Source organism: Belonocnema kinseyi, chromosome 3, assembly GCF_010883055.1.
Source record: "Belonocnema kinseyi isolate 2016_QV_RU_SX_M_011 chromosome 3, B_treatae_v1, whole genome shotgun sequence".
Classification (NCBI taxonomy): Eukaryota; Metazoa; Arthropoda; class Insecta; order Hymenoptera; family Cynipidae; genus Belonocnema; species Belonocnema kinseyi.
This window is the reverse complement of record NC_046659.1, coordinates 112,730,548-112,741,980: the sequence shown is the minus strand read 5'-3', so window position 1 is coordinate 112,741,980 and position 11,433 is coordinate 112,730,548. Positions and strand designations below refer to the sequence as shown.

The window sequence follows — 11,433 nt, the reverse complement described above, 5'->3', positions numbered from 1 at the left end:
TCATTAAACACTTAAGTTTTTCAATATTGTTTAACTAAAAGTACATATTTCAAACTATTTAACATTATCTATACATTTTTCTAGAATTTTCGATAAGCCAAAAGTCACCTAAAGTCCCCAAAACGTTTTATAGAAGGTTTGCGATTAGAATAAATGTTGAAGAAGTATGATATAGTAAGACGAAATAACATAGAATTTTCATAAATCTTTGATCAAATCACTGAAGTTGGCCACTGAAGTTGGCATTTCCGAAGAATTTTGATGCGCTGAATGCGAATTCGAGCTCAAAATTGCTCCTCTACGTTAGGTTTTCAAGATATCCTAACCTAAAAGTGCAAAAAATGCGTTTTTCAGCTGTTTTGGAATTTTTGTTTTGTTAATATGGAATTTGAAAGTACTAATCTTCCTCTTTCAAAACTACTTGGATTTATTAGGATATCCTTATTTTTCACCAAAATATTGTAATTTGAAATTTTTTATTTTAGCGTTGTAACCCATTAACGCTGAGGTGTTCAAATTTATACAACGCATTCTCTATTGTTGACGGTACGATATTTTTTCTTCAAAATATTACCTCAAGGGTTTTCGAGAGTGCCCTTTCCATTGCAGGTGTCAGTTTTTTGTTATAACCCCTAGAAGATCCAATACGGCGGCCACAATTTAGGGCTTTGAAAAAGAACAAAGGATCCCGCACAAAATACCAACAAAAAGCGTACAGTCGTTTTGAACCAAACTTTGCACATTGATAAAATAATAAAAAATATGGAACCCGTGTCTTTTCATTTATACGGAAGCTGTTTCCTAGCGGTAGAAACCACCCCTAACATGCCACAAGCGTGCTAACCCACCTGACTCTGGGAACAATAAGTTTAGTCGCATGTTTTTCTTGGAATAATGAAATTTCATGCCACAAGTGGGTTAACCCGCCTAGCTACTAATCCACCTAAACCCAGAAATCACCCCTACCAAGTCATAAGCAGGCTAACCCTCCTAACCCTGGGAATAGTGAATTTAGTCGTTTACATGTCGTGAAATAATTGAATTCCACACTACAAGTGGGCTAAACTTGAAATGAAAATATTCAATTTAGCGTATTAATCCATTAACGCCGAGATGGTATGCCATTGTCCCTTGTTAATATTATCTGAGGGGTTTTCGGGGGTTCCTTTTCGATTGGCTCAGTTTTTTGTTATAACTCCTAGAAGAGCGAATATGGAAAACAGTTTGGGCTTTAAAAAAACAACAAATTTTACTATTATGATTTATTTAATATTGTAAATTTACTTAGGATTTTCCAGCTTACTAAGGCAAGACTCAATATTTTCCAGCCACTTAAGGCTGAACTTGGGATTGTCCAGCTAAGCAAGAAAGTACTTAATATTTTCCAGCCAATTAAGGCAAGACTTTAGATTGTCCAGCCAATTATGGCAAGCCTTTGGATTTCCCAGCCTATAAAGGCAAGACTTTTCATCCTCCAGCCCGTCAAGACAAGACTTTGAATCGTGCAGCCAGGCAAGGCAAGGCAAGACTTACGATTGCCCAGCCAGTTAAGGCAAGACTTGGGATTGTCCAGCTACGCAAGAAAGTACTTAATATTTTCCAGCCAATTAAGGCAAGACTTTAGATTGCCCAGCCAATCAAAGGCATACTTTAGATTGCTCATTCAGTTAAGGCAAGACTTGGGATTGTCCAGCTACGCAAGGAAGCACTTAATATTTTCCAGCCAATTAAGGCAAGACTTTAGATTGCCTAGCTAATCAAGGAAAGACTTTAGATTGTCTAGTCAATCAAGGAAAGACTTTGAATTGCCCAGCCAATAAAGGCAAGACCTTGTATCGTCCAGCCAGTCAAGGCAAGACTTTGAATCGCCCAGTCAGTTAAGGCAAGACTTTGAATCGTCCAGCCAGTCAAGGCAAGACCTACGATTGCGCAGCAAGTTAAGGTAAGACTTACGATTGTATGTCCAATTAAGGTGAAACTAATTGCTTGTTTTCTTATGGAAACGTTCGCGCTTCATGTCAAACGATCGATGAAGAGACTTTCGTTTATGACTAGTAGGGTCATGATCATTTCTTTGGAAAGACCAGCAATAGTCGGCCATCATTCTTACATTGCATCGACCTTGATAATGTTGCACTTTTTGGTGAAAGTCTTGATAAAAGCGTTCGCCCATTTCTTCACTGAATGCTCCAACATTTTCTGGGAATTAATCCAAATGAGATTTAAGAAAATGTAATTTTATACTCATCAAACAACCTAATCTTTTAAAATTCTTTAACATACTAGATACAATAGTTCTAAACTTTGGATCTCGATTGTTCCCTAAAAATTTCTGTAGAACATCTTTGAAACTCAGCCATGCATCCTTTTCAATAGATGTTATGGTTTTGATAAAGTCATCATCTTTGATAAGTTTTTTTATATCAGGCCCAAAAAAATACCTTCCTTAACTTTGGCATCACTTAAATGCGGAAATATAGATCTGATATAATTGAAATATTCTCCTTCGGTGTTTAGGGTTTTCACAAATTGCTTCATTAACCCAAGTTTTATATGGAGTGGTGGAAATAATACTTTCATCTGTCAACAAGAATTCATAAACAACATTATACTGACCAACTGTCCACTCTAATCTGTCTGACCATTTCTCCGTTATCCAATGTTCATCCCTTACACGACTGACCCAAAGGCAAAGAAAACAAGGGTATTTCATGTTTCCTGATTGTAAACCTTTTATAAAATTTATCATTTTGAAGTCACCACAAATAAGCCAATTACGGACATTGTGTTTTATTTTTATCAGGAGTAATTGGAAAGTATCATAAGGTTCTTTCAGTGTAGTTGAGTGACCTACTGGAATTGCAGCGTAATAAGTTTATTTTAAATAAATTAATGAGTCCTTCGATATTATTACAATACGAGGTCTGTTAAAAAAATACGCGGAATGAGGTCATAAAAAAATGTACTTCATTTGGAAGTTAAGCGTCTGCGTCTCCTTCAAAATACTCTCCTCCCCAACGCACACACTTATCCCAACGGTATTTCCACTTGTTGAAACAGTCCTGGTACGCTTCTTTTGTGATGGCTTTCAGCTCGTTCGTCGCATTTTTCTTAATCTCCGAAACCTTTGAGGGTTTTTTTTAGTTTTGAGAACAATAATAAGTCACAAGGAGCAAGGTCAGGTATGAATGGGGGATAAGGAAGAACAATAATAGAGTTTTTGGCCAAAAACTCACGAGTTCTAAGTGCTGAGTGAGCTGAAGCGTGGCACAAATTTCGCAGTGACGCGGTGCATCTTCAATTTTTGGGTCAAAATTTCGTAACAATATCTAACTGATATCCCACACTATTCGGCAAGCTCTCCAATGGCCGGGCGTCGATTTTCGTGCACCAGGGTGTCGACTTTGTCAACGTGTGGGTCGTCAGTTGACGTTGAAGGACGCCCAGGACGCTCATCATCGTCAATCGACTGTCGGCCACTCTTGAAACGTTTATGCTACTTGAAACATACAGTACGCTTCATGGCAACATCACCGTAGGCCGTGTTGAGCATGACAAATGTTTCAGTTGCAGATTTCCCGAGTTTCATACAAAATTCCACAGCAATTTGTTGCTCTTTCGGGCTGTCCATTTTACAATCCGACAAACAAAAAAACACTCTCTACTTAAAACCGTGTAGCTTATCAACAAATGAAGATATTTGCGACTAGAATACCACGTTTTAAACAGCTGAAAAGTACTTGATAAACTTTTCTTCTCTATTTCTGTGAACAGTTACTCTATTGCCAGGTAACAATGGTTTCCTCTCTTTGAGTCTTGTAGCGCGAAGCTCAGCTTTGTCCTTTGGAAGATCAAGATCGCGTATAAAATCGTCTAATCCGTCTTGGTCAAAAAATATAGGACTTTCATCATCTAATTCTTCCCCAGAAGAATCTTCAGTTGCATTAGGGTCGTTAGTATCCATTGATTCGTGAGTTGATCGGTCACTTTTGTTTTTAGAGTGATTTCTAATACCAATCTTGGCTGATGTAACACTTTTTACTTCAGGGTAAACGATCTTCTCCAAATACTTTTTAGAAAAACATTAATCATTGGCGGTACATCTCCGTTGAATACATTCCACAAACAGGACAAAACGTATTAACATTCTTAGCGCAAGGAGTTCTTGAACCCATTTTTTCCTTATAATGAACAGTAACGTGGAAATTCTAAAACTCACTATATACAAAATTCACGATCCACACGAAATGTAACCGCTAGACAGATTCCAAATACAAAAAGAATTTTATTACCTTCGCATCCAACCGTTAGCCCGCCACTCAAACGTGATCTCTAACACGGAAAGATTTGTAGCAAAAAACGAATTTCATCACCTTCGCATAACACGTCATAAAAGCGTCGCCAGCTTAGTGAGCCAGCTAGGGATCGAAGACTATCTGCGCCGTAGAACGGCGCGCACATACAGCGAATGTGAACATTAGAATGCACACAGAGTGCGCAGTAGCATTCTGCGCAGTCCGTCTTCTTTTGTTTTTACAATGTCCGAAGTTTGGTTCTAAACGACTGCACGCTTTTTTGTTGGTATTTTGTGCGGGATCCTTTGTTCTTTTTTAAAGCCCTAAGGTTGCAACGAAAAACTGACACCGGCAATAGAAAGGGCACCCTAAAAAACACCTGAGATAATATTTTGAAGAAAAAATATCGTACCTTCAGCAATAGAGAATGCGTTGTATAAATCTGAACACTTCAGCATTAATGGGTTAAAACGCTAAACTAAAAAATTTCAAATTACAATATTTTGGTGAAAAATGAAGATATCCTTATAAATCCAAGTAGTTTTGAAAGTGGAAGATTAGTACTTTCTAATTCCATATTAGCTTTTGTGGTAGACATTTTTCTTGTTCGGTTACATTCCTCAAAAATATCTAAAAACGCGTTTTTTGCAGTTTTAGGTTAGGATATATTGAAAACCTGACGTACAGGAGCAATTTCGAGCTCGGATTCGGATTCAGCGCATCAAAATCCTTCAGAAATCTTAGGTCTGGTCTCTGGCTTTAAAATTGGTCGGCCTGTGGTATCTACTTGGGCAGTAAACTTGAACTTTAAACGAGGATGTAGAATATAACGCCTGAGCCAAAGGCGAGGACGGTAAAACGGCATCCGCGTATAAAACAACTTTACTGGCCTTGTGCATACAATATTTTATCTGAAATAGGCGAGATAGGCAGAATAAGAGGAATCCGTGACAAAAAGTCCAAACGAATAAGCGCCCACCAATGAAAGTTGCACTCCATGAAAAAGGCGATTAAAAATTTAGATAGGAAACAATTTCTCTTCATTTTATTTTTTCTCGCCCTTTCTTTTTCCAAATGTATTCACGGCATGTTGTTGAGTATATAAAACTAGATATGCTGCTATTGTTGTAGTTTATATATTCATAAAACTTATACCTACACACAGGAAAATTTTTCGCCCTCGCAGCCGTTGACAGTCAAGCAAATATGCACATTGTAAACTATAATCTACAGAATCTGATTTTACTCATTTACTGCAAGCTTTGATCGCCTAGACGGTTTATTTGATGTATTACATGAGAAAAAAAAGCACGATTGGTTCGAGGTGAAAACTCTTTTGATACGCAATCGAAGTATACACTTGATCAGATCTCGCTTATGGATCAAAACAATTTAATGCAATTTATTGGAATTTATAAAAAAATATCGAAAACGAACAACAAAACGTGTCAAACGCAGCTCTTGATGTCAAAAGTAAACAAGCGTGAACTTGGTTGTTAATCACAAAACTGCAGTCACTGGAAGAAAATTATAAACTGAAAATCTATTAACCACGCCCCTACTCGCTCTTTGATTCGCGGGCCTTTTTCACGAAGCGCGACTCTCATTGGCGGGCGCCTTGTCGTTTGGGCTTTTTCTCATGGATCCGAATAAGAGCACTTTTTCTTGAATTCAGCGCTTGATGGAACGCATAAGCACGCACGTGGGGTGCAGTTAGAAGTCCAAAATCCACTACGTAGTTTAAAGTAGTTTTAAAATAAATTATTCTTACTCTTTTTTCACTTTTCTTTAAGTATTCACTCACTTCTTCCTACTTGTTCTCACTTTACGTATCGTTCGTCGCAGCACAATAAAGTGCCTTTTTACTGCCGCTTCGCGGGCAGATGAAGTGCGTTGTTTCTACCTATTTCGGATAAAGTGATTCACTGAACGCTTCATACATATATTTTTATTTCCTATTCAATCTGTCTTAATATTTAGAAAAATATATCATTAAATCTAAGGGTGTATTCAAAAACCATCTTAAAGCTCTATAAACTAAAAAGATGTTGAATGATTTCAGGGGTAGTGAGCAGTATTTTCAAAAATTATGAAAAAACTTTATATATGTTTTTTTAATGTCAGAAAATCTTTTACATTATTTGAAACCTTTAGAAAGACAAATGTTTGAATATCTCTTCAAATATTTGAAAGGATTTAATTCTTGTGCCTTAACTTTTTAAATATCATTAAAATATGATAAAATCCCGTAAGTTTATATAAATCTTTTATGCTATTATTCAAAATTTCTTGAAATATTGAGATCCTGAAAGTTTAATTGAAATGCTGTATTAACCATCTTTAAAAGTCACAAGAAAGTCTTCCAAATATTCCGAAAAGCTTGGAAATTCTTCAAAACGCATACATTTTTTTAATCTACTTGTTTACATTTTTTGAAAATTGCTAGAAATCATTTAGAAACTTTAAAAATCTTTAAGGTGTCATTCTGGTAATTACGCCCGAAAAGACAATATTTTGGTGAACTTTTAATGAGATTATTGATCAAGATATTGATGTAGAATTTGTTATGCTTATTAAATGCACTTTTGAAATAAATTAAAAAATGGGTTAAATTAATTTTATACACATTTCAGATAAAAAAACGTCAGTCAAACGCAACGCCTCTAAAAGTAGATGGGTCTACGTTTCTTAAACAATTTCGGATACTGGACAATCGGAAGCAGAAAAATAAAAAATTTGTTATAAAATTTTTATTATTACTATTTTTTTTACGAAAAACAATGGGAAAACATGATTGAAAAAAATTTTGGTTTGTTTTTTGGCCGCCATGTCTTAATTTTTGCACGCAGATTAGAAAAATGTATAGGATATATAGTATGGTCATGTTTAATTTGAAAAATTTTGACTTCTATTTAAGTTGGCTCAATTTCAAGATTGTTTCAACAAGCCGGATCTTCCTACTTTTTGAGGCATTTTATTGAAAAAGAACGTTTAATTTTGATATTGATTATTAATATTATTTAATTTACTAATCTTTCATTTGTTTTCAAGCTTCAAAATTTATGGAACCTAATTATACAAAATGGTATCTAGCTTATGAAGGCCACGTCTTTATAGTTGAGGTACGACCTACTGCTTTCAATCGACTACTGCCTCTCATAAGCGATATTGTGGAAGTTAAGCTCAAAAATGGAAATCGCCATAAACCATTTGATCCAGTTGAACCAATGCAATTTTCTGGGATCAGATTTGTATTACATAAAAGACTCTTAGATCGAACGGAAATTACGGGAGTTACGCGTCCATGAATTAGGATTAACCTACACAAGTGAAACAACAAATGTATGAAAATTGTGTATAATTTTTGTCATGTATATTCTCAAATAAAAACATGATACGCAAAAAATCATTCTTATGATGTACAGTGTAATGGAGTTTTTGAGACTAACTCGAAAAAAGAAGCAAAACTTCACAGGGTCTCGTCGAAGCCAGAACCAGGTACGCATAAATTCACGCGCGCTTGTTAAACTTAACAATCTCAAGTCGATTCCAACTAATGCGACTATAGACTAGTGAAGTGCTACTTTAAATTCGTTGATACAAATTACACTAGACTTAGTCGAGCGTTAGTAGTAATGAAGCACTAAAAAATCAGTCATTTCAAAAAAAAAAAAAAAAACAACGCGAGAGTACTGATTAAACGAAATATAAGTAAAGGGGGGAACCCGACAAAATTTAAATAAAAATATAAAGTTGTACCGAACCTTAAGTGCGAAGGATCGGGGTCGACCTTAGAGGCACTAGAAGAGGACCAGGACGTCACACCCACGGTTACGACCAACCGAGATGTCGGAGTCCTGAGACCTCACAGTCCAACATAACCACGAAAGGTAGCCATAGGTGAAAGGGTTGAATACGGAGGGGACTGCGTACCAATTTCGTGTCGCTCCCTAGATACAGCATCAACCGGTTACCAGCAAAACTGTGATCACAATGCTAGGGCACCAGGGGTGGCTTACCAAAACCAGAGTCCAGGCGCGGGGACCACGAGGCGATTGTCCGGCGACCACCGGCGAGTGGCAGCACCGGATGGACCACCGTAGCAGACACAACCACCCCTGCAACACCATGTGAATAAGCAGCCACGCACTGGCATGAGAGGGGAGGCCGGTAGACATATTAAAAATGGCGTACGCACAGCCAATAGCGACAACCGTGGTCCAAAGACCAGAATCAATCGGCTGGACGGATTCTACCGCGGAAGGCGCGCATTGGCGGAAGACCCCATTGGAGCTTGTCCGTTGACACCAACCAATTAACGGAGGCCTCGCAAGGCATGACGGAACACAGCAGCAAGGCGACCAAAAACGAGCAGCGAACTTGAGAGTCGGCTACAGAATCGGGAACGACGGTAGACCCAAGATTCTTGGCAGGAAAAATTGAAGGAATCAAGGTTATGGACGCAAAAGACTTGTCGGCGACAGCCAGGTGGCTTCAAAGTAAGTAGATAGTGATAAGTTCGGTCGAACTATTCTCTCCAAACGACCTAACAAGAGAATTGCTTATTAAAGAGGAGGTCGGAGCATAGGACGCCGGTGTCTCCAGTGAGTTTCTTACACAGTGCGGGGTTTCCCGGAATCGGTTCTCTCTCCGCGTCTCACCGCGTTCCAGTAGGTTTCTCACTGGCCTCGGTGAAAATGGATTTAGTTCGTTTTAAGTGATAGGATTCGGCTAGGGTAAAAGTGATTTTATGTCTGTAATTTTTCTGACAATGTTAGAATTCCTAAAATCGTAAAATTCGGTGAATGCAAATGTAACTGTGATTTTTCTTAGATTAATAAATAAGTGAATTTCTATGTTACGAGGGTCTAGAAAGCTTAGAAACGGAATTTCCCGCTCTCCCGCGAGAACTACCCCCCCCCTTTTTGTGTCTCATGTTAAATTAGAGCTAGCGTTCCGGCTAAGTGACACCAGGACATCTTAGTCGAGGTTCCGATAGGGAGGACCCTATTTGGCGTCAAATAAAAATTAAAAGGAAGTTGGAGGTTGTTCGTAAGTCAGAAGTGTGTGACCCACGAAATTGTTCCATTCAGGCGTGACAGGAAGGTAAGTAGTAGCCGTCTTGTGGATAGGTTTCCCACCTGGAACACCCCCGGTCAGGTTGTGTTTAGTGGTAGGCACACGACATTTTGGAAGCTCAGTTGCAAAAGTTAGCTTATTGAAGAGCAAAAGTAAATGCTCACTGACGTGTTCAATTTTGCCTTTTAATAATCGAGTTCTTTTAGAACACGATTACGAAGAATTTCATTCTTGAATTGTGCAGGCGTTTGTCGATAATTTCTGTTAGTAGGGTACATTAAAATTTTAAGTAAAGGTTGATACATGGTATAACTTCAATTTGAAGATTTTTATTAATAACTAAGTATTCAGTTTCGAACAATTAAAATTTGAAGTTGCTCAATCTTGAACGCATTAAAATGAGAATTCTGTAGCATTTATTTCCTAAATTTACAAAATTTTATTCATTTTTTTTGCGTTTATCTACAATTTCTCAATTTTAAATGAATTTAGACATTTTTATGATATGAAAACTTGTAAACGTTTTTTGTTTGAGATTATTCACGCTGTGGTATTTGAACTCATACGTTGAAGAATTATTATCTTTGCGGTTTATAAATGTGTGATATACAGATGTTTTTAATTTGTTCCTGAGTATTGTTCAATTTTGAATACTTCAATAGAACAAGCTCTATTCTTTATTTCTTTTCCTATTAATATTTTATTAATTTGTTTCAAATGGTTCTACACTTAAGATCATACTATTTACATATATTCGGCCTGATGTATTTTTTGTTAAACGTTTCATTTTTATAGGTTTCGTTTTCAAAGTTCTCGATCCTTTAAAATACTTTCAACTTGCAATGAGGCTTAAGAGCTATCTTTCTAGTATTGTATTTTTTAAAAATAAATCCAAATTGAAATAGCTTAATTTTCACCGCTTTAAAATTATTTTTAAATGATTGGAAACAGAACATCTTTGCATTTCGTAAAATTTTTAAATTTCTAGAATATCCTAATTCCCTTAATATTTAGAATACCCTAAATCGCGAAACCCTGAAGTTCAGCGAATTCTCTAAATTCTTTAAGTATCCCAAATGCGCTCAAATTTTCTGAATTCCCAAAAACTTCTTTGAATTCTCAGAAAACCTTGAAGTTCTGGAATATTTTGTGTCCTCTAAATTCCTTGAATTATCTGAAATCCTCTATTTCTATGAATTTCCTTAAATTATTGAGTATTAGGGTTTCCCGGGATTTCTGGAACAACTTGAATATCTTGATTTCATTCATCATTTGAAAATTCCTGAAATTTTAGAAACTTCAAATAACAAAATTCTTTGATTATTCGGAAATTCCATGAATATCCTGAATTCTTTAAGTATTGAAAATTACCTCACTTTTTTGAACTCTGCATTTTTCAATTCTATGAATACCTTAAATTTCCTAAGTACTATGAATTCTCTAAAATCTTGAAAAATCTCTGAATTTCTAAAATTCTCTGAATTCTTTCAAATTCTCAAAATTCCCTGAATTTCTTAAATATTCTAAATTTATAAAATTCTATGAATTTGGAAAATTAATCGAATTCAGAACGTGCACGAATTTAAGAGATTCTCTTGATTCAGATGATAACACGACTTCAGGGGTATACTAGATATAAAAAAATGGTAGAAATAAGGGAATCTAGACGAATGCAAGGAATTTAAATATAAATATTAGAGATTTCGGAAGTATTCAGATGATTACCAGGACGTTACAGAAATCAAATGGATTTGGAAGAGTTGAAAAAATTTCAAGTGATTCAAAAGTATGAAGAGAGATACATATATTTCAAAGAATTCTAGTGGATTAAATGTAATTCGAAGGAATACAAAATTAGGTTTCACCTAATGCACGGCCATCATGGAGTGTGACGTCATTCTTCACACTCATTATCAATCTACTCGTGGAGCGTGTATCTCGTAGTGATGAGATGCTTGTGCAGTGATCCCAGATCTGAAACGAGACGTGGTCCAATACTATGACACGTCTATGTCCGTGTGAATATGGTAGGAGACGATATAAATGCCTGGGTTGCGCG

The 11,433-nt window shown here is 36.4% G+C and overlaps 1 protein-coding gene across 1 annotated transcript in view; it reads left to right on the top strand.

Moving 5' to 3' along the window:
- Window positions 1–7,675, top strand: part of LOC117169556 — a 15,321-nt gene extending 7,646 nt beyond the window's left edge. The window contains exon 3 of the mRNA XM_033355982.1: window positions 7,347–7,675. Within this exon, the coding sequence (XP_033211873.1) occupies window positions 7,347–7,603 (257 nt within the window). The 3' untranslated portion in view covers window positions 7,604–7,675. The remainder of the gene's footprint in view (window positions 1–7,346) is intronic.
- The last annotated feature ends 3,758 nt before the right edge of the window (window positions 7,676–11,433 follow it).